Source organism: Mytilus californianus, unplaced genomic scaffold (genome assembly GCF_021869535.1).
Source record: "Mytilus californianus isolate M0D057914Y unplaced genomic scaffold, xbMytCali1.0.p SCAF_6, whole genome shotgun sequence".
NCBI lineage: Eukaryota > Metazoa > Mollusca > Bivalvia > Mytilida > Mytilidae > Mytilus > Mytilus californianus.
This window is the reverse complement of record NW_026262712.1, coordinates 91,210,419-91,235,490: the sequence shown is the minus strand read 5'-3', so window position 1 is coordinate 91,235,490 and position 25,072 is coordinate 91,210,419. Positions and strand designations below refer to the sequence as shown.

Sequence of the window (25,072 nt, the reverse complement as noted above, 5' to 3'; positions counted from 1 at the left end):
CCTTTTATATATGGATTTACTATCAAGGAAGTAATGATAGGAAACACAAGACCTGGAATATTGACTTATCAAAACTGGGAGATGTACTTCAAAATAAGCCCTTAAGCGCTGCTGGAATGTTGCTACACAAACATGGAAAATTCACAATTAGATGGGAGCATTGAAATGATTTCTTTTGTCGTAAAGTTTGGTTTTACCGACCCTCATTGCCAATGCACAAATGCAAGTCAAAATATGAGACAAACGTAACTGTATTTGTGGTATTCTTTATGTCAAGTCCATCAGTATCAGTCAACATACGTCACAGTCACCGTCGAACTTTGTATTAATCAGTGAATAGATATCTTATATGTTACGGAAAGGGAAGTTAGAAAGGATAATTCAACTTCTTTTCAGTGTTTAGTTTTCTATGTTGTGTTTTGTGTACTCTTGTTTGTCTGTTTGTCTTTTTTCTTTTCTAGCCATGGCGTTGTCAGTTTATTTTAGACTTAATAGTTCGAATGTTCCTTTGGTATCTTTTGACTCTCTTTAATTTTCTTGAGGAGCGTCTTATTTAAGTCTGCCGCATAAAAATACAGGAACAAGCCGAGGGGCAGGGTTGGCTCCAGTAGGAATACCGATTATCTGTTGCAGAACACGTCGTACAAACGAAACAAATATGTTGTCAACAAAAAAAGGGCTGAAACAAATGACTTGCATCACTCGAGTAAACCCGATAAGCCGAGAAAACTGGACGACTTTAGTTGCCGCTCAGGCAAAAATAGATTGGATCCATGAGATCAAGCACGCCTGTTAAGTTCATTGAAATTGCCTGCCTGAAGACAAAAAAGGGGGCACTGGGACACAGAAATGTTAAAAAAAAAGGCTGAAATTGATTTAGAAAAATTAAGAAAAAAAGAAAGTTTTGTCCGAACTAGACGAAAACAATTGTCTTACATTTACCCTTCCGAAGCATATGATATCGTCCCCGGTTTTTGGTGGTGTTCGTATTGCTTAGTCGTTAGTTTTATATAAAGTGTTTTGTAGACTGTTGTTTGCCCTTTCGACCTTTATGGCTATGGTTTTGTCTTCGACTTGTGAAGTTTGATTTCCCCTTTGGTATCTTCCGCAAAAAGAGTAATTTGATAGATTGACAAAAAGAGTAATTTGATAGATTGACAAAAAGAGTAATTTGATAGATTGAAAAAAAGAGTAATTTGATAGATTGACAAAAAAAGTTATGTTATTCAATGTAGTTGAAGTAAGTGAAAGTTTGCAAGATAGTTCTGATATTATTCTGATTTTTCTTCAGCTTGTTTTCAGTCGAACTCGGATGAAGGTTTACATGTTCCAAAAGTTAAATCGGCAAAGACTTAAAGTAAAAAAAAAACAAAACAAACAAAACTGGTAGCTCTAGAGATAAAACATGACACACGAGTAGTTTCTGAATCATCTGATAATTCTGATTCTGATTCATCGATAAGTCAATTAATAGTTTTATTCATAAAAAGAAACAAGATAAATGAAAATGTTCAGTTATAGTAATGACTATAATCGCCCTATAAAATAAAACTTTTTAAAAAATGGACCAAAGACTCAAATGGCCGGGATGTGCAGACTATTTCTTAAACAATACACTTAAATACAGAGAAATATAAAAAGTAAAAATGTGGACAAATTATAAACAAGTCCATAATAGAAGCGACAATTCCAAAGATCTGGATGAAAATTACAAACTGTTACTATACAAGGTATTTGAAAATTTACTAAGTTCCCTAGCCTTAAAAAAAATTGGGGAAAATTCACAATAACTGATGCACAGCTGCAATATATGAACAACCATTCTATGAAGTTTCAAGGACAAAATCTGTTACTTTACGGGTCAGACGACTATTATGGTATCTTAATTAGATATAGACCGTGAAAACATGTATCTAGTGAGTTGAGAAACAGCAACATCGTATCGTTAAGACAATTCGTGGCGATAAGCGTAAAATGTTACTAGTGTGGATTTCATCTGTTCTTTCTCATAACTCTCTTGGTACAGGTTTTGTATCAGGAGCACATTCGCGTCAATGGCGTTCGTATAGTGTGAAAAGGCACGAGCGTAAAGTATTAATTGAGATCATATGAACGTCAAAGGTGAGGAAGAGGCTATGTTATTGGTGAGAAATGGGAAGATGCCAATTTGAAATCATCACGTCTGTCATTAATTCAAAAGTCTAAAAAAAAAATTGTGACCCAAGGGTGGCTAGGGTGTAGAAATATGGTCTTCTTACGACCGGCAGTACAGCCCTTGCCAAACTGGGGCGTCCGTTTTGCTGTTATGGATGTATAAATTCTCAGACAAGGCATAATGGTGACGTTGAATTCGATGAACCGTGTAGAGAGTGCCGAGGTCTTTGCATGTTAAATAATCCTTGCAACAACTCTGTAAGGGTCCGTAGGTGGCCTGTTGCAAGGAACACATTCTGTCCATATCCAACATACCAAATGAATGTTTTCCAGTTTCAACCCCAATTCCTGCCCTAGATCCCTCTTGATTCACCTTTCAGAACCTATCTGTTGTATTTATTGTTAAAAGTATCTCGTTACGAACATGCCTGAAATAATTGTCACTTCACATTAACAACAATCAATTAATAAATCAATCCCGTCTTTGTGAATATCAAGGAAAATATCAAGATATAAAGCAGACCTTATAATTTCGATAGTATCCTTAATCTCATGGTTACTGGGATATATGAGACGCAAGCATTTTTTTTTAAATGTGGGTTATCGACTGACCGGACACCCTCAATATATATTTGAAAGTGGAACAAAAAACTTTCCAAAATGCTTTTTTCTTTTTGTCTTTAAGAAGCCCAAGGTTCTGTGCGAATTCTGCTTCCTATGCGTTCAAAATCAATTCGACCAGCAGGGGTGCATAATTAGTAGCAATTGGAATACCGATTGTCTGTTGATATATTATTCCACCACCCTAAAAAATACAGAATGACAGACTTGTTTCTTTTTAACATATGAAGGATATTATGTAATAATTTAATTTTGGATGTAACGCGTCTTCTGATTGGCTGACGTTGTTTTGTTTATCAGCTCATAGACATAATTTTGTCATGTGACCATGACGTCATCAACGTTGTTTCATGGTTTACTCCGGTTTAAAATAAATTTAGAATTAAATTATAAGAAATGACTGTAATATTTTTTCTGTCTATTCGAAATAACATAAAAAATGTGGTGCACACTTTAAAATAACCCGCTACGCAGGTTATTCAGTGTGCACCACATTTTTTATGTTTTTGCTTCATAGACAGAAAAAATATTACAGTCATTCCTTAATTAGATTGAGGATATTTTTCGAATTCAAGGGGCCAAAAAGGAGGCATTATTATAAAAATAATAAGATGTGGTATGATTGACAATGAGACAACTCTCCACCAGAGACAAAATGGCGAAGGTAACAACTATACTTTCTTCCTGTATTTGAAAACCACTTTCAAGCTAATGTAATTATTTTTAACAATGCATGCATTCAAATAAATACATATTAACAATATATATAAAGAATTTACACAAAAGACATACTTATTTTTTTTGCTTGTTTGCTTAGGTCAGACATGCTTTTTAGAAAATCATATACTTGGTTTTTTTTAACCAATAATTGATCAACCGTCATACTTATTATTAGGTTAAAAATGGCGATGTTTACAGTTACCTGTTTTTAAAGGCATTTTTAACTTTTTCGAGTAAGTAAACCTTGATATCTGAATTATATGTTGTAAAGCAGTTTTACTATTTTTTACCAATCTTAAGAACGTTAATACCACTTGCTGTATTATATTGGCATTAGTGAAAAATATGAATTATAGCATAGTCATTATATGACAGTTCTGTATTGAACTTCCTTGTATACAATTTTAAGCGTACTTTCTTCATTTCGGTATACACAAATGAGACAGCTACCCAACAAAGACACTAATTAAAATCATATAGAGAGTCAACTCATAATAGATAGGGTCTATACAAAATGCCAAGCTCTATATATCTCACCAATTCTCTAAATATTGTGAATACATTAAACAGAAACATATTCCAGAAAGTAGAGAGCCCTGGCTGCTTTATACCTTGCGCGTCTGGCGTACAAAATTTTATCCTGATATATATGATGAGTTTATTTACAACCACTGGGTCGATGCCACTACGTCCTAATTATAGATTAACTGTTTACCAAACTTTCAATTTTTCGAAATTCTAAGGATTTTCTACCCCAGAAATAAATAACTAAGCTGTATTTGACAAAACCTTTCGGAATTTTGGGTCATCAATGCTCTTCAACTTGTACTTTATTTTGCCTTTATAACTATTCGAGCGTCACTGATGAATCTTTAGTAGACAAAACGCGCGTCTGACGTACAAAATCTTATCCTGGTTTCTACGATGAGTTTATTGAATACTGATGCCTTATGTTACGAACTTTCCGTCTGTCATATGGCCATTGTCCTTGACCTCATTTTCATGGTTCAGCGACTGCTTTAAAAACTACATACTTTCTAAACATGTGTAAGTTTAAAATTTACCAGTTTGAAAAAAGATATAAATACTCTAGATGCTGGCCAGTAACAATCGCCTATCAATCACAGAATCATCTTAAAATAGCAGTTAATTTTGTCATATGAATAAAATTTTACTGCACAAATTATACAGCTTGCTGTCCCATTAAGTAAAAATCCTTTGAGCACTGATAGGGTGGACTTCATACCTGCTTTAGAACGATGTATAGAAGAAGATGTTTTATTTCAATTAAATGGGCTCACAGGGAGCATAGTACAATATAAGACATTAATAAGACAATAACAAAATGAAACAACAATAGTCTAGTATACATACAAAGAAAAGAAAAGGCAGTTTGAACATCATGAACTACACACATATATAAATATACGTTCAACAGTGTTTCCCTCCTTCTCAGGTACACCCCAATATGAAAAAGTTCCTAAAATAATAATAAATGTATTGGATATTTAACTTAACTGCAAAAGCCACTAAGGGACGGTGCTGCATAGCAAGGTGAGAGATAGACTCACATGGTATAAATGAATGTAAAATAGATAATTTGGTTATGATATTATGAGCAGATGCACAAACCTGGTATGTCATCCTCGTGCCTGATGCAGAAGGGGTTGATACATATTGTAAGATGACCCGACTGCAAGAGGCACCAAGGGACGATGCTAAATGACATGCCCAAGTTTTCCTAGTACGAAATAGAAAAATACTTATATATAATGTATATATGAATAATTCTGATTGTCAATGATAAAATAAATAAGGTACATTATTATTATTAAAGGTGAGTCTAGGTAACCACCATGCCATCCTCGTGCCTGATGCAGATAAGCTAGATCTATATTTTGCCTTCATCAATCAAATCACAAGCAGATATTACTATATCAACGTTTTCTACATTAAGTAGCCAGATTAGTATAAACATTTATGGTATTGAATAATTCTGATTGTTTGACTATGCTTATTAAATGATGATGTGTATTTGTGTTTTTTTGTTTGCGATAGGCCACTGAGATCCTGGGGGTTATAATGTGCATTTGTTAGTAAACATATCAAATTTGAATTAATTTGAGTTTGGGATATTTGTTCCGGATTATAGACACATATAACACCACTGACAAGAGTTCTGATTATTTGTCTTACAGGCGATCTATTCAAAGATGGATATCAACAATATCCCACTGGAGCTGCTCCTAAAGATTTTGTCATACATCACTCCATACTTACTGTTTGAAATGGATAAAACGGGAAAAAGCTGACAAAAAATCTTTGGACTCTTTTTTTAAATCAGTAATGAACATAGTTGATATACGTATTCAACATTTTAAAGAACATTTTACTCTTAACAATAACCACAATAAACCTATTTCTCGTATCAAACATAAACTAAAAGAACTAGCCAAGGAATTTGTTTTTGTCCCGGCCGATAAAGCTGCTAATAATATTATTATTGTTTGACGTAAATTTTACATTGAGGTTCTGAAAAAAGAAATCACCAATTCACCAACATTCCAACTGACTCCATTTTCAGAAAACGACATCTGTAACAAACATAAACTTTTAGCTACCGCTTTACAAGCAGAACCAAATACAATGAAAGTCCCAACTATGTATTGGCTTCCGAAGCTACACAAAACACCTTACAAATATAGATTCATTTCGTCTTCAAGCCATTGTTCCACTACTAAATTGTCTATTCTTCTTACCAGTACACTTGGTACAATCAAAAACCTGATAATAAATTGTTCAAATAAGGCCTTCGAAAATAGTGGAATTAATTACTTTTGGAGTGTCAAGAACTCGTTGGAAGTACTTGATAAATTGCATGCATATATTGGTGATTTTGAATCTGTTCAAAGTTTTGATTTTTCTACCCTATATACCACATTGCCTCACATTCTCATTAAGAAAAAATTCACACACCTAATTAAATGGGCATTTAAAAAGTCAGAATGTGAATATATATGTTCAAACTCTTTTAGGTCATTTTTTAGTAGCAATAAACAAAAAAACTATGTCAATTGGACATGCTTTGATACTATATATGCCCTTGAATTTTTACTAGATAACATTTTTGTTCGCTTTGGAGATTCCGTATATCGTCAGGTTATCGGAATTCCAATGGGGACTAACTGTGCACCACTTATTGCGGACCTTTTTTTGTATTGCTATGAGTTACAATTTATGACAAAAATCAGTAAAGACCCATCGAAACAACATCTGATACACAAATTTAATAATACTTTTAGATATTTGGATGATATTTTGGCTCTCAATAATGACGACTTCAGTATGTATACTAAAGAAATTTATCCTGTTGAACTTACTTTAAATAAAGCTAATACTAACAATGACCACTGCCCTTTCCTCGATCTTGATATCTATATCATTAACGGAAAGCTTAATACTAAAATATATGATAAAAGAGATGATTTTTCATTTCCTATCGTTAATTATCCATTTTTAGATGGTGACGTTCCCTTGTCACCATCTTACGGTGTTTATATATCTCAACTTGTACGATTCGCTCGTGTATGTAACAATGTTTTAGATTTTAACGAGAGAAATGTATGTATTACTGAAAAATTATTACACCAGGGTTTTCGATATCACAAACTAGTCAAAACATTTACTAAATTTTATCATCGGTATAAGGACATCATTCGTAAATATAGCTCAACATGCAGACTTCTTATACGTTCAGGTATTTCACATCCAATTTTTTATGGAAATATTCTTTATAAAGCACAAAAATGTCAGTATTCACCTCTGAAACTAACAAAACCTTTAAATAGACTTATTAAGAAGGGATATAGTTACGATACTGTTGTCAGGTCATTAAAGATTGCATATTTTGGCGTTGATATTGATTCACTTATAGGGTCTTTGCATCTGCACTAAACACATTTATTTAAAAACCAGTTGTTGGCATGACACGGGTTATGTTCTTCTCATATATGTTATGATGGTATGATACTAAACCCCTAACGGGAAGGATTGTGCCTGATATTCATATGATGAAGACATAATCTTTCAATCAGTTTAATTGAAGTCTGGAGCTGGCATGTCAGTTAACTGCTAGTAGTCTGTTGTTATTTATGTATTATTGTCATTTTGTTTATTTTCTTTGGTTACATCTTCTGACATCGGACTCGGACTTCTCTTGAACTGAATTTTAATGTGCGTATTGTTATGCGTTTACTTTTCTACATTGGCTAGAGGTATAGGGGGAGGGTTGAGATCTCATAAACATGTTTAACCCCGCCGCATTTTTGCGCCTGTCCCAAGTCAGGAGCCTCTAGCCTTTGTTAGTCTTGTATTATTTTTAATTTTAGTTTCTTGTGTACAATTTGGAGTTTAGTATGGCGTTCATTATCACTGAACTAGTATATATATTTGTTTAGGGGCCAGCTGAAGGACGCCTCCGGGTGCGGGAATTTCTCGCTGCATTGAAGACCTGTTGGTGGCCTTCTGCTGTTGTCTGTTCTGTGGTCGGGTTGTTGTCTCTTTGACACATTCCCCATTTCCATTCTCAATTTTATCCCACAGAATGAACTGTACCATACAATAAGTCAGGTTTGTCGACACTGGGAGAAATTGTCCATTTTACCAGATTTCTGGAGGACATTTAGCTATGATGATTTATGTCAACTTCCTCAGTCGTTGGTTCAGCGATATTCTACAATGGAAAATCGTGTGGCACATATCAGAAATATACAAACATATGTACAGGAATTAAGTATTACTAGAATGGGAATAAGCGATATCCAAACAATTGTGTTTCCTGACTTAAAGCATTTACATATTCTAGAAGAAATATATGGTCTATCGTTTAAGGACGTCCTTAAAAGATGTCCAAAGTTACAAGCTATAGATATACATATGTATAATCCAATGATCTGTTCTTTTGATTTATTTTGCGGGCTTAATTTGAAAGAAATAAAAATTTCTTTTCTACTTCCAACGTCAGAAACAATAAATAATGATCTAATATTCTTAACTGAAGCCAATCCAAATCTTGAGAAGTTAGATTTGAATGTAAAAGTAAAATACGGTAACGTATTACATTGTGGTGTGCATCTTCAATTGGAGGATCATACAATAAGACAAATTCTAAATCAATCTAGAAACTTGAAAACTCTGGCCCTTCGAAACTGCTCTGTGTCAAGTAAAGGGTTCACGTCATGTGGTATTAACCTTGGATTAACAGAATTAACTATTTCCAACTCTTATTTGTTCGATGACAACGGAATAGAATGTGTAACAAAAAATGCGAAAAATCTCTTAGTTCTAGAAATACTAGAATGCAACAAAATTACAGACAAAAGCATTGCATCTATTGCTGAGAACTGTCCACGTCTTCAGTGTCTTTCAATTTATCATCCACACGTAGGAGTCCAGATTACAAACGAAAGCTTGCTGGCTATTGCTAATGCATGTAGAAACTTAAAAAGATTATATTGGCGTTTTCGATCGAAAAATCGCAATACAATGGACAGCGGTGTAATCGCAATTGCTAATTCCTGTAGATTTCTTGTGAAGATTTCTTTTGACAATAATGTAGATATTGGCGATTTGTCACTATCAAGCATTGCTACTTACTGCCTTTTTCTACGCGAAGTAAGTTTTTCTGGTTGTTACGGCATAACATTTAAAGGAGTAAAATCTTTTATTTCGTCTTGTATATGGCTTGAGAAACTCGATTGCTCTTTTTGTGAAGGTATTATGGACGACGATTACTCAACTGTTACAACAAATACAAGAAAATCAAATGAACCTAGAGAAACAACTGATGAGACCAAAAGTAATCAAGATAAGCCTGAAGAGTTTTATAATCGTGCGGATGGTTGTGTTCAAGATGATGTAGCAATACCATACACTGATCCACAGACAGAACGTGTTTTTATTAGGCATCATTACCATGACCAAGATGACAGGTCTATTGTTCATTCACATCTTAAATATTTAAGCCTGAAAGCATGCAGACTTTTATCGAATGTGACTATTTTGACATTATTTGAACTGTGTCCAGACCTCAGAGAAGTTGACTTGATAGGCACAAATGCAGATATTGACCAACTTTTGTACGATAGAATTAAGCAATTGTGTCCCTTTTTAAATCTAGAAAATTCCCAAGTACCCCCTTGAGGTTGCTTCCCTTTAAATTGGTTCATAAAATGTACCTGGAAGGTGACAATTTCATTATATTATCACCTCCGCTACTACTATACATTACCGCTATTACTGCTATTACTACTACTACTACTACTACTACTACTACTAATACTCTACTACTACCTTCTCTACTACTACTCACCACTATTACTACTACTGTTGCTTTTACTACCCTTGCAATTATTACTACTTTTACATCCACCCACTAATACTAATCGAGCGTCACTGATGAATCTTTTGTAGACGAAACGCGCACCTAGCGTACAAAATTATAAGCCTGGTATTTTTGATGAGTTTTTTACTGCAACTTTAGACAAGATCTAAAAGTCATACATTTTTTTATCATTTTCTGAGCTTATAGATCGATTCTTAATGATAAGATGTAATAGTGGCAGTTTCTATTACACGAAATAAATCATATTACGTTCTTGTCAATTTTATGGATCTAATTACTCAATCATAAACATTGTTGACCACTAGGGCAGATTCGTGCTACTAGTAACTGGATGTTTGATTGAAATGAGCTTCACAATGGGTGTCACAAAAGCAGCAGGAACTTTTACAAATATATGAATGTAAAAACTTATTTCATGTTTTTTAGAAATAGGTTTTGCTAACATATTTCTATCAGATCTTAAAATTTAAAAAGCTACAAGTGTCTTCTTTCTGAAATATTCCAGTTAAAATGAAATTGAACGTTTTACAAAGCTAAGTAAACCCCTTCACCATAATTCGAAACCGAAATCGAAACCGAGACCGAGATCGAAACAAAGGATAGTTGAGTGAGTTGTAAATGTTAACATCAATTCACATGCATCTATTTAAATAGTGAAAATTGTTATTTCAACTTTTACTGAATACAGTAATGAAGTAATATGCAATATAACATGTCGGTATATTCTTCTTCGTGATGCACATTAATCATAAAAAATATTTCATCGAAGAAACAGTGCAGCACATAGTTATACAATTCCTGCAACATCACTTATGATTTTATAAATCGTCTAATGAGATTCCTACATTAACTTTTCTTTTTGAAGTCTTTTCGTTGACAAGTTTACATTGATTGTGATTATCGCATCATGCAAGCGTAACCTTCTTGAAGTATATGGGATGTTCAGATAAATATATGGTGTCAACAAGCAAATGACAATCACGAGGAAATGATAATGTCTCCTCTGGACATATGGCCTTCATCAATCTGTGTAAGTCATCGCGCCATTGTTGTGACTTAGGAAGCCATATTTCAGATATCTTATTTTATATTTAGGTATCTATCATAACCTGGGTATGAATGTAACGTATGTGTGATGGTGTCCAGTATAAAATAAAGCTTGGTATTCTGGATTTTTCGTTTGAAGGGGCAATCAGTAGACATAACTGTTTCTTCACATTCCTTCAAATATTCTTTTATATTTCAGTATTCTTCAGCACTGGGACACAGGGCCATAAACTAATCGATTTAAAACCCGATGAAAAATTAGCCAAATTGTATGGATAGCTTGATGCACATCAAACTTCAAGGATAGTTGTTGAAACGTAAGGTAACGTCTCAACCATAATGAAGGCATCACAAGTTTATTCTTACAGCTTATAAGAACTGCTGCTTCATTCACCAGGATGTAATATATTTCTAATAAATGTAGATCCAGTAAAGCGCTTCCGACGCAACAAATTTATAAAGTGCTATAACTTTCCTTTACTCGGATAAGTAGTTTGGTCAGGTATAAATCGGGTTGGAAAGATCTGACTAGATCATATGAAAGGATATATTTTGGCAAAAAAAAAATATCAGTCTGTGCCTTTCCGTTTTCTTCTCTTCTGCTCAACCTTTGAATAAGCGAAAATATTTTCTGTTAACATCATTACATATATCGATTTATACTCAGGTTAAATTAGATACCTAAATCATCTGGTTTCCTATGTGACGAAAATGACGCGATTACTTACAGATTGATTTACGTCATAGGTCGAGAGAAGGCATGCTCGTTTCTTTATGGTTGTCACTAAAGATTTGATTGTTGACGCCACATATCTATCTGAACACCCCATTTTTACACTATATACCTTCAGACGGTTAAACTATATAACTTTTTTTACTGAGTGTGGATTCGAATGGCGGGGGATAATTGCATACCCTTTCAACGCATCCAAAGTCCCTCATTTTGAAATTCATGCGATTCCCTGAGTGTTTGTGTTTTACCTGGATTTGTATCTTCTTGATGGATTTAAGAGATTTGAACATCAGTTACTACGGTTACATAGGAATTAAGGTACCAGTAAAAAAATAATAATGGAAGACGACAACCAACGACAACCACTGAAATACAGACTCATTGCTTAGGACAACTTCATAAAGAATGTTACAGATTTTATCATGTCTTTGAGAAATCAACCACCCGTTTGCATGGGATTATAGTGCATCAATTCAAAATTAGAACACATTATCAAATTCAATTGAAAGGGCTTGACTCGTAGGATCGTAACTACGCACAAATCAGCTAAAACAATATCAAAAGTCACAAACTCTTTTACTTAATGTAAGAACCCAAGCTGTATATGTATGCTAAGCTATTTTGTTTAATAATGCCACTGGACGTTAAGCAAGCAAACATTGATAATCTGGGCTCTACTGGATAGATAATCAAACATTAAACGAGAGACGAAAGATACCAATGGGACATTCAAACTCATAAGTCGAAAATAAACTGACAACGTCATGGCTAAAAAAAGAAGAAAAAGACCAACAGACAAACAACAGTACACAAAACACAACATAGAAAACTAAAGACTGAACAATACGAACCCCACCAAAAACTGGGGATGATCTCAAGTGCTCCGGAAAGGTAAGCAGATCCTGCTCCATAGGATCATCATAGGAGTTATTATATTTTTTTCTTGAATATTTATATATTTGTCAAGATTGGAAACTGTTGTTGATTGTTGATCTTCTGTCTTTAAATATCAGATTAATATGATCTTTAGATACTAGTAACTACTTTTGTTTTACTTATTGTGTTTTATTGACATTGACACACATTATAATTAATAACCTACTAGAAGGCTTATCGGTATGCCTTACATAAGTTTATCTTGGTCGTATGTCAGGACATTAATATCGATTCCGAGGTATAAAAATGTTGGAACAAAAACATTTTCTTGAAAACAAGGTAGCCGATTTAGAAAATGAGAACGCTCGCCTTGCAGAAAAAATGACATGTGAGAATGAATATATAAAGCCTAAGGCCCTATTCAGCTTTTTACAAACTACAGATCAAAGGTTAGTACAATGGATTATGCACCATTTCTAATCGCTACCATAATCAATCTTGAAGAAATTATTGATCTGATGTTTGAAGAATCATATATTTCGGCTGAGAATTTTACACCTAATATGCGTTTGGTGATTAAAGATCGTAGTGTTTCAATTCTTTCTTTTTTATCATATGTGTAGCTTATTTGTTGTTTAATTTGGGCTTTCATTATGGCTCCTTTTACTTTTAGACAAACTGTTTAAAGCAACAATTATTTTTTATATTTTTAGTAGCAGTCATGTTTAATAGAAATAAGAAGATGTGGTATGAGTGCCGATGAGACAACTCCCCAACCAAGTCACAATGTGTAAAAAGTAAACAATTATAGGTCAAAGTGCGGCCTGTTTTTGTGTCTTTTACACAAAACAGCGATACAGACAAAAAGAAACTAACTATAAAGCACACCCCACAGAATGCAAAAGAAAAAAATCAGTACATGTAAATCGATTGCAGCCAGTTTTTCTCTATTTTTTTGTAGAATTTGGTAACATGTTGAATCAGTATTTAGTTGTACATCATAAGTATCACTACTAATGATTTAAAAAGATTTGGGATGGTCAAGTGCTGAATTTAACAATCCTGCGACTGGGGAAAATATCTAGAACACCAAAATTGATGATTTGAATCCGAGCTTACAAGCCCATATTGAAATTTCTTTATTTTCTGAAAAGAATCATAGGTTTTGTTTATTCATTTAAAACTGATTTGTTTTGATAGATTGGATTTAATATATTTACCTTTTAGTACCATTGGCCTATGTATATTTGATTCCATAGTATGTTTTGTACATTTGATTTGTAAGTAGTATATATTCTATATTTAATTTGCAAGATTTCAAACAAATACCTAGTCACAACGTAAGATATAGGAAATTGGCGAAAAGACGAGAAAGCAGAATTGTTTCCAAAGCATTAGGTATAATATACATTTATCATCTATTTTTTTTTTTATAAAAAAGCTTATAAAAATCAACAACATTCAATTACTTTGAGTATTTCTGAGTATTTAGTTTTGTAAATAGTATTCTGTATAATAAGTAAGCAAGGAACTATGACTAGGAAATAATCAGGTCCTAAAATACAGTGTTGCACTCAGCAAACAGTTTAATCTTCATGACATAATACGGTTATTGTCCTATCAATAATGGACGCCTTGTTCGATGACGTTACATGTTTAGGCCGATTGACCTCGGGTCAACCGTTGTAACTCGTTCATAAAAACAACTCAAGATTGGTCATACAATGATGTTTGCATAATGGATTAAAATTCAGGATGTGGATGCTATGCATGTGAGTCATTTGCAGTCATCGCGAAACTGTTGAGTGTATTTGCAGTTTTGCTTGTAGCTTACATGTACAATTGCAATATAGCAGTGAACGGTAAGCTGCAAGGAAATTGACCATAAAAATCAAAATTATTAAGCGATTTGTTTTTTAACGCTTTTGGGATTGCTAAAAGGAAATAAAACAAAATATCTTATTCTCTTTAATCACAACTTAATATGTCCAATTCAGATTGCTTCAATCTTGTCCAGTTTCCCTGTCGTTTACTAATGTCTAAAGTGGCAGAAACCAGTTATTTTACAATAAATCGGTGGAATTTCATTGATTTCTGATTTAAATTTCCTGAAAAATCATTCATTATGTGCATATAAAATTTATGGTTTCGGGTAACTAAGATAGTTACGTGCTTTTGTGAGTATATAGAAAACCTGTAATTTTGGTGTCTGTCTAGCATGGAGACTTTAAAATTTATAAATGCATTGAAAATAAGGCAAAAAATGTAATACTCTGATACAGAATCTAATCCTCACCTGCAGAATCCTGCTAAAGTCAGGCAGGAATTGTAGGCACTTTCAAGAGATAAATGAATTAGAGCCTTGTCCGAACATATCCCTTCCGTTAAAATCTCAAGATTTTTTTGTTTACATAAAACTGAGTTTTTCCCCCACTTTGATTAGATAAAATCAAGAGAGGAGACCCAAATTGTGACTTCTGATTTGTCCCATATTTGAAGGAAATCAACAACCTGTGTATGCAACTACTTACTAATGTATTACACTAGCCTTGAATTTACATTCATTTTTTCAGCCCATGTGATGCAAATATATATTTCATTACTTAACTATAACAACATTTCTGCGAGTGACACATGTTTTGGTTCACCAAAACTACCTCAATGCTATTTTTTTTTAATGATTTGCAATAATAATGGTATAAAAAGATTATAATCTTCCTGCATATTTAAAATTAAAATGAATATTCAAGTCTTAAAGAAACATACTATTATGTGCAGTAAGGTGTAATATGTAATTAAATTAAGATTTAAGTACAGAGTGTAGTTTGAATCTTGCTAATGTATGCAACAATACATTTTCATTTACTCAAGCAAAGAGCAATGGTGTAAATATTTGCAGAGAATACGCGATATATTTTTATTATAATAAACTTCCTACTTTGAATGTCATCATAGTAGGTTATAAAACAAAACGGTCTAATGTACGATGTTCTTTTTTAATTAAAAGTATTCCATATTTAGTGTTTTGGTTTTTTAGATGTATAAGTACCCGTTCACTCTGTGTTTTTGTTAGATGTATTTCTATTTGTATTCATCTGATGAGTTAATAGATATAGGAAGATGTGGTATGAGTGCCAATGAGACAACTCTCCATCCAAGTAACAATTTATAAAAGTAAACCATTATAGGTCAAGGTACGGCCTTCAACACGGAGCATTGGCTCACACCGAACAGCAAGCTAGAAAGGGCCCCAAAAATTACTAGTGTAAAACCATTCAAACGGGAAAACCAACGGTCTAATCTATATAAAAATGAGAAACGAGAAACACGTATGAACTACATAAACAGACGACAACTACTGTACATCAGATTCCTGACTTAGGACAGGTGCAAACATTTGCAGCGGGATTAAACGTTTTAATGGTACCAAACCTTCTCCCTTTTTCTGAAACAATAGTATAACATCACAACATAGAAAGACACACTATAAAATATCAATTGGAAGGCTTAACTTAATCAAAAAACGTAAATTAACACTCAATGAACGAATAACTTTGATCTGTGATACCTGAATGCAAATACATAGTTTATAAAAATTATAAGGGATAAATAACTAAGGTCAAAAGTATATAACAGGTTGAAACAATGTTAAAGTATAATACCACTGTGAAATGTTAAACAATATTTAGAAAATTATCACTTTTGAAAAACCTGCGTCATATTATACACAGGTAAATGAAAATAATTTTGTTGTTAAGTAATCTTCTTCTTCTGTGTGTATAAAATCTTCTGTTTAGGAATACCAAGAAATTTCTTTCATATCAATAAAACTAATCTAACACTTGGTACATATGGGGTGAATATCAATAATAAAACTATACAATTAGTGCTAGATAAAACTTCCTGTACAGGTGCAAGAACATTATTTAAGGAGAAATGAAATAATTTTGATGTTCATAGTACGAAGAAGTGAAAATTTGTAGTAATTCCAAATAATCAAAGCTGGTATATAGACAAGATCCATGTTGTAAACCTTTTTCAACTGATTTTTATAGTTTGTTCTTATGTTTTACTGTTACACCACTGTCTGAGGTTAGGGGAGGGTTGAGCGCTCACAAACATGTTTACCATTGCCATAAAAGTGAGAGGTTTGGCTAGCCTCAAAACCAGGTTCAACTCACCATTTTTCTTAAAATGTCCTGTACCAAATCAGGAAAATGGCCATTGTTATATTATAGTTCGTTTCTGTGTGTGTTGCATTTTAGTGTTGAGTTTCTGTTGTGTCGTTGTTCTCCTCTTATATTTGATGTGTGTTCCCTCAGTTTTAGTTTGTAACCCGGATTTGTTTTTTTCTCAATCGATATATGAATTTCGAATAGCGGTATACTACTGTTGCCTTTATTTAACCCCGCCACATTCTTAATGTGCCTGTCCCCAAGTCAGAAGCCTGTAGTTCAGTGGTTGTCATTGGTTCATGTCTGTCATATTTGTTTTTCGTAAATTGTTTTGTTATAAATGAGGCCGTTAGTTTTCTCAATTGAATTGTTTCATATTTTTCATGTAAGGACCTTTTATAGCCGACCATACGGTATGGGATTTTCTCATTGTTGAAGGCCGTACGGTTGCCTATAATTGCTTACATCCACTTTATTTGAACTTTGATGGATAGTTGTCTCATTGGTAAGTATACCACATCTCCTTATTTTTATATTAGTAAATACTTACATTTGTATATAATCGTAAAGTGAAAGATTGTAACAACTCGTTGTTGTATAGCTTACTATTTTTTTTTACAGAGGACGGAAAAATTTTATTTACAGCTACGAACAGTAATAACATAAGACACTTTGGAAATCACCAACCTATTGTATTTGATCATGTTGTGACAAACATAGGCAATCAGTATCATCCAAACAGCGGAATTTTTACAACAGTCGTGTCTGGTGTTTATATGTTTTTCTTTGATTTACGGGGAATGCAAAGCGCACAGTTATATGCAGCACTCGTAAAGGACGGTACAGCGTTAGTCGTGACATATGAATTCTCACCAAATGTGAGTCGTCACCATCGTGCTGATAGTAATATGGCAGTTATTCATCTTAATCAAGGAGACTCTGTTTGGGTAGAAACTGAAGAAGTTTATCAACAAACAGGTTCTTAAGTTGATGACGGGTCATCATTTTCTGGTTTCCTACTGTATCGAGATTAATGCAATAATTAACAAGGGTAGTTATAAATGGATAGCTTACAATAAAAAAAAAATGCAAATCTGAATACTTGGATTCTTTTTAAGCCAATTATAAAAAAAATGAAAAATACTTTCTTATCTCTGTGCAATGGAAGTAAAAATGATCAATTTGCTACCATCGAAGAAACCGAACATTATTGCCGAGTATACTAGAGAACACAATTTAAAGTAGAGCAAGCATTGATATTCATCTTTGCTTTTATGAAATAAATTTTATGTCAACGGAAAAATTATAAGTGTCTAGTTATGACTTTTAAGACGTCAAGACTTATTCTGATTACTTATTTGTAACATGATATTTCAAAACGCGAAATATTTAGTTTGTAGGCCTCAAATGAGAATATTATTCTTTTAAAACAGCATAACAATCAATGAATATTTGAGAAGGATATTGATGTCTAAAAATTCTTAATCGCATACTGAACCTTAATACTCAAGACGACGATGGATTCTATGATCGCTATATCTCGCCCCGCGATTTCAAGTCAAGTTCATGGAAATGAGGTATAGAATATTCAGTGAGAATATTTGACATATACCAGACGGAACTTCAGACAAGAAGGCATCTGTATATTAAATATGAATTATGTTATCAATGTCGGATAAGGATCTTTATGTCTACCATTCTGCAGGCAAGAAAATAAAACAAGTTTAGTCTCTATAAATAATGTGTCCTTATCAAATGTTTCTCACTGCTTACAAAAGATTGTAAACCCGTATGTAAATCCTTCACGCAGTAGCATTGGGCTCTAAGGCAATAATCAGACTATTGTATCTGATCATGTTTTGCCTAGCATCTACATGTACATGTTTGTATATATATATTATATATAAAGACAAAAAAGTGAAAAAGTATATTTCAACAAAACCCATTTGACTAGCAGGTCGAACAACAGATGTCCAAAACCCTGCAGACTGCCATTGGCGATTGCCAAATAAACGGATCACCAGATGTAACGAAATGGATCTTAATAAATAATTTAATACCAAACAGAAAACAATAAACTTGCGGAAAAGATAGTCTACCGCAAACAAAAGGTGCAAAAAGTAGTACACCATATCCGGATTTCGACAATTTATGTCTCTTCAGAAATGTTAGGAATCGAAACGGTATTTGGGAGGCCATATAATTTACCTCAATTTAGGATAGACTCTTGAATTTTGAAGAGTCGAAATAGGATGAACGGATCATATAAACCCGAAGGCAAATATAATACAAGCCCAAACGAAAAAATATAAACAAGTCTAAATTGAAAACAACGTTCAAACCTATGATTGCGTTGGATAAAAACCGCAATTTTTATACGTGTGCATGCAACACAAATTTCTTGGTAGAGTGGTCTAAATATATATATATACTGGCAATCATAACCATTCACACGACTTTCAATTCAATACAGCATTTACAAATTCTACCGACGAAAATTTTAACGACTGAAATAAAACCATGCATTTGGTTTATAAATTACAGAAGAAACCTTATGCTTTTCATTTTTTATCTGCATCTAGTAAAAAAGAAATAACAACAATACCGAACTCTAAGGCAAATTCAAAGTCTGTAAAACTGATAGAATCAAACCTTATCAGCTAACGGAATGAATGGAAAACAACTGCCACATTCCTGAATTGGTACATGTATTTTCCGAGGATAATTGCGGATTAAACCTGGTTTTGATAAATGTCCAACGTCGTATATTCTCGTCAGTTGTTGTCTTTTGTCATATCGTCATGGGTATTTGTCCTTTTGGGGGAATCTGATGTTTATGGCAGGTCTATAATAGTTACTGTTAACTATATCCACTACTTTTCTTACCTTGAGGCGATTTAAAGCTTGACGAATTGCATATACGCCTGTCAATATGTTAAAATCTATATGATTTTTATTTGTGATGAGGAGTTCATGTCACATTGGCTCATTCTTATTTAAACTGCCTACATACAGGAATGACGGTACCACGAAAAATGTTTTAGTAAAGGCGTGATCAATAATCGTTAAATCACTATAAAAACGTGTTTGCATATATATACTGTTGTTGATGAATTCAAATTCAGATGCCATAAATGAAAGTGGGTGAATGTTGAAAGAAAATTCAATGACTAGTTATCATGACTGTTGTAAATTAAATTAAATTTTTTAAAAGTTACTTCCAACAAACAAATTGACTTCAACATCAACAAGTGAAAAACATTGAAAATATAATTTATGTAATTCATCGCACTTCAGTGTTACCGCTATCGCACTTCGGCGTAGCTATAAACAAGATAGTTAAAGTTAGTCGTGACATATGCTAAATCACCGAATGTATATCTTCACCATCGTGCCGATAGTAATATGACAGTGGTTCATCTAAATCAAGGAGACTCTGTTTGGGTACAGACTGTAGAAGTTCATCATCACACAGGTTTTTTTTTAGTAAATAATAGGTCATCATTTTCTGGATTCCTACTGTATCGAGATTAATGTAATTGTAATCATTACCAAGAGTAGTTATAAATGAATAGCTTACAATAAAAATCATGCCAATATGAATATTTGGAACCTTTTACAAGCCAATTATATATACAAATAAAATGAAATATAATTTCTGATTTTATGCAATGGAAGTAAAAAATATTAATTTTACCTTCGAAGAAACCCAATAGTATTGCAGAGTATACTAAGGAACATAATTTAAAGCAGGGCAAGCATTGATATACATCTTTGCTTTTATGAAATAAATGTTGTGTCTAAGGAAAAATGAATAAATGTCTTGTTATAGTTTCTAGACGTCAAGACTTAATCTGTTTACTTAGCTATTTGTGACATGGTATTTCAAAATGTCAAAATATTGAGTCTTTATGCCTCTTTATTCCTTTAAAATAGCATAAAAATCTTTGAAGGTTTGACAAAGTTTTTGATGTCTAAAATATCTTAATCTCACACTGAACCTAAATGCTCACGATGGATTCTAGGATCGCTATAGCTAGCCCCGCGACGTCCAGCCAAAATAATAAAAATGAGTTATAGAATAATGGACATATACCAAACTGGTATAATATATTCAATACTTTTCTTACCCTGAGGCGATTTAGAGCTAGGCGAATTGCATAAACACCTGCCTGTATTTTAAAATCTATATGATTTTTATTTGTTATGAGGAGTTCATGTCACAATTGCTATTTATTTAAACTGCCTACATACAGGGATGACAGTACCTCGAAGAATGTTTCAGTTAAGGCGCAATCAATAATTATTAAATCATTGCATACTGTTATGGATGGATTCAAATTCAGCACGTGTATGCTATAAATAAAAGTGGGTAAATGTTAAAGGAAATTTAGATAAATATTTGAATCTTTAAGTGATTGTTTTCTAAATGTTTTGGATTGCAAAGAGGAAAGAAATCAAAATAGCTTTTTCTCTTTTAAACCCCACTTAACATGTTATATTCAGATTGATTGCTTCAATCCTGTCCAGTTTTACAAAGTCAAAAACTAATTATTATAAAAAAATCTGTGTCAATATAGTTGGAAATCTAGTGAAGAAAACAAAAGAAAATTCACTCTTCTTATGATAGAGTGGAGAAAGTCAATAATAAAACAATGCCGGTGACGATACTGATCAAAAGTTATTTCTAAATAATAATTGTACATTTTAAAGAAATTATTTGTTAAACTGTGCTATAAGAAATATACATGCAAATACACGATGTTTTATGTTCAGTATTTATTGAGATAATTGCATTAAAAGCTTGTGAAACTGAAATTTAAAAAATGTCAATCTTTGCTGCATATTGATAAAAAAAATTGGAAAAACTCATGTACATAAAAAATCTAAAGATCTGTCGGGTCACCAGTTTTCGTAGTGTTCCACAAAGTCCTTAACATGTTACAATTTCCCAAAGTATACTTATTTTTTCACACCTAATTAATCGAACACCGGTCTGCTCTTGTCACATATACAATCAATAGAGAAATATTGTCTTTTCGTGAATATGAAAATTTAAAAGTTTGTCTGTGCATGTTAAGAAATTAAAGATAACTATTCTTATAAAGTAGGTATCTTTCGACTAATTTTTATACAATTTAAGAAAAGGTCGTCTCAATTTTTGTACATGTATTTGCGGTCTTCTCAATCTATTAACATTCAATGTTTACATCGAGATGAGGTCCCTTTGAATTTGCTTAATAACTTAATTTAAAAAATGCCAATCTTTGCTGCATATCAATACAACTTATCGCTATTTAGTCCAATCCGGAAAAAACAGTCATTTAGACAACTTCCTGTTTGGGTCAACAGGCCGCAAACAAAGGTCATCAGTAACGAGCTGAGGGAGGGAAAAATTTAGACAGCGATCAATAGGAAACTTTGATAGATTATGATCCACTTTTTCCAAACTCAAATTATAGTAAAAAAATATTGTGTTTGAAGTATTTACGATGTTTTGAACAGGTCTCATTAAAAAGTATCATGTATGGTGCATTGTTTAAACAGGGTCCCAGATAGCTTCAACTGGATGAAAAAGTTTTGTAATTTTAGAACTTATCCGGAATGGAATAAATAGCGATTAGGTGTATTGATTCCATTGGAATTTTTCAATGACTTTCTCTGATCTAGCTGTATATATATACGGAAAAAGTAGAATCACAAAAATACTGAACTCCGAGGAAAATTCAATCGGAAAGTCCCTAATCACATGGCAAAATCAAATGACAAAACACATCAAACGAATGGACAACAACTGTCATATACCTGACTTGGAACGGGCATTTTCAAATGTAGAAAATGGTGGATTGAACCTGGTTTTATAGCGCTAAACCTCTCACTTGTACGACAGTCTCATCAAATTCCGTTATATTTACAACGATGCGTGAACAAAACAGACATAATAAATAAAATAGTCAAAATATGGGTACAGCAGTCATCACTGTGTTAAAATATCAAAACAAACAATCATTTACAAAAAAGCATAAAAGCATCTATCAAATTAAATCACATTCATTGTTTCGCGTGTCTGACGTCAGAAAATGTCAACGTCACATAAGAAGAAATGTTTCGTTCAATGTTTATTCAAAACAATTTTATAATTTCACATGGGGAATGTTGGTATACAGGGTTAAAACATCAAAAGTTATGTTAGAATTAATTTCAGAAATAGACCGAGATTTAAAATTGTCCAGAAGTTCTTTAGAATTTTTTCAGAATTCACATATGGTTAATACCACTACGCGAGTAAAATAAATTTGTCGTTTATCGTTCAAAGTATTTTCAAATTTATAATAGAACAATAACATAATGACATATAATAGAACAATAACATTATGACGGAATCTTTTAAAGTACAGAGTCACGTTATAAGAACCAAAGAAACACAAAAAGTCGCATATACAAAACACACCAGCAAAAATGAAAGATAATACAAACACATTGACAGGATGTATAAGTACCTAGCCACGTCAAATGGATATCACAGAAAACAAACCAAACAGTAAAAGTAATATTAATAATAGAACAAAGACAAATGAAAGAACAATATAACACGTTGTTAAGATGATATCCATAATTGACAGCGTCCTTGCTAAAATGGGACAAACATTGAGAAGATCTAGTTTTCAGTGTTTATAGGGGAGGTAATATTTTGTCACTAAATTTCCCACTAAATAAAAATCTTTTTGTGTTTGTAATCGAGTTGCAATTTATGTTCTTAAGATTTATCTGAAAACAGTATAAATGTATATAGTTGAAACATATTTTGTTGGCAAATAGGATCGGACACAAATTTACAAGTTAGAATTGTCTTTCCCATTACACAAATTTAATTACGTCTTTATCACAATAAAAGAATTTTGCACACACACACACATATATATATATAAGTACTTGTTGTATAGATATATATATATAAAAACAGTCGAAAAGGCTACAACATCACAAAAAAAAATGACAATAAACAAACAAATGTAACTATAAATATTTCGGATAACAGATATCCTCCATCAGTATGAGCACGATGTAAAATGAATCAGATCAATCTATTCTGATCATTAAACTATAGCAATCTTGAATTCTATACAATAAAAAAAGTGAAACAGTTTCACCCGAACATCATATGAAGAGACGCTAATAAATTTTTAAAATTTCCAAAAAACGACTCAAAGACATGCCTAAAATGAAAATAGTAATTAGAGATATGAACTGGCACAACTCTAAAATTCCAAAATGACGTCAGTTAAGATGTTACAACAACTGCGTGTAAATACATTCCCAAAAAACCAGCACTGATCGATATAAGCTGGTAAAATATGTCAAACAGAGGCTGCGTATTTATCATCCCAAATAAATAGCAGTTTTATAATGAAAAAAAAAATAATAGTAAATTTGGGCTAAGGTTAAATAATTGGACGTGGATGCGTATTTGTACATCCCTACACAACGAAAAGAACCCTGGTATTTAAACTACTAGTAGTAAAATTCAAAAAATTCCAAAAGAATCCTTAAAACTGTAAGAGTCATGTAAGGAAGCCGGAGTAACTGGAAACAAATGATGTCAGGAAAATGAGTGATGGTAGGGAAAATGAGTCACTCATTCTATGTTTTTTTCATTTATGCCCTCTGGGGAAACTGTCCTTAGCTTTCTTATCCAAAACCTTTCCCGAGCAAGTCTTTCGGCCCTTAACCAACCCTCGTTGTGGTCTATGATTGTGATTGTAAGGTTTTTGAGATCAGATTGGGCGTGCCCAGGTGATCTCAAATGACGACTTACGGGGAGGTAGGGCTATTCATTTTACATCGTGCTCATACTGATGAAGGATATCTGTTATCCGAAATATTTATAAATACATTTGGTTGTTTAATATACTTAGTATTGTCATTTTTTGGTGATGTTGTACCCTTTTAGACTGTTTATATATTATATTTTGTAGTGTACTGTATCATATTTATATGATCCATCGCCCCGTAAGATTTATCGTTGGCTATTATTCAGTCATATATATATATTCACAAAAGTGAGGAAATTTCAAATGCGGTATCAGAACAAAACAGTGAATACATCGAACTTTTAAGACCAAATGATTTAAAATTTCGACCTATTGTGGGCGGACCCAACAGCGTCACACAGAATTTAAGCCATTTTATAGACATTGTGATTAAACCTTTATGTCGTGAAGTTCCGAGTTTTATACGAGACGATTTGGAATTTTTAAATCATCTACCAACAACTGTAAATCCTAATTCAGAACTCATTACTTTTGATATTGTCAGTCTTTACACAAATATCCCACATGACTT

At 32.8% G+C, this 25,072-nt stretch overlaps 2 protein-coding genes across 2 annotated transcripts in view; both read left to right on the top strand.

Annotated features, from left to right (window-relative positions):
• LOC127706347 (uncharacterized) overlaps positions 1 to 25,072 on the top strand; it is a 349,955-nt gene that overhangs the window by 304,688 nt on the left and 20,195 nt on the right. The window lies entirely within an intron of this gene.
• LOC127706354 (uncharacterized) lies at positions 8,095 to 10,371 on the top strand. Its single transcript, XM_052210924.1, has one exon. It carries the CDS (start codon positions 8,233 to 8,235, stop codon positions 9,694 to 9,696), a length of 1,464 nt encoding a protein of 487 aa, XP_052066884.1. The 5' UTR covers positions 8,095 to 8,232; the 3' UTR covers positions 9,697 to 10,371.

Bases quoted from the DNA above. Each gene is read 5' to 3' on its own strand.
- LOC127706354 (XM_052210924.1), top strand. From the start codon at position 8,233: ATGGAAAATCGTGTGGCACATATCAGAAATATACAAACATATGTACAG.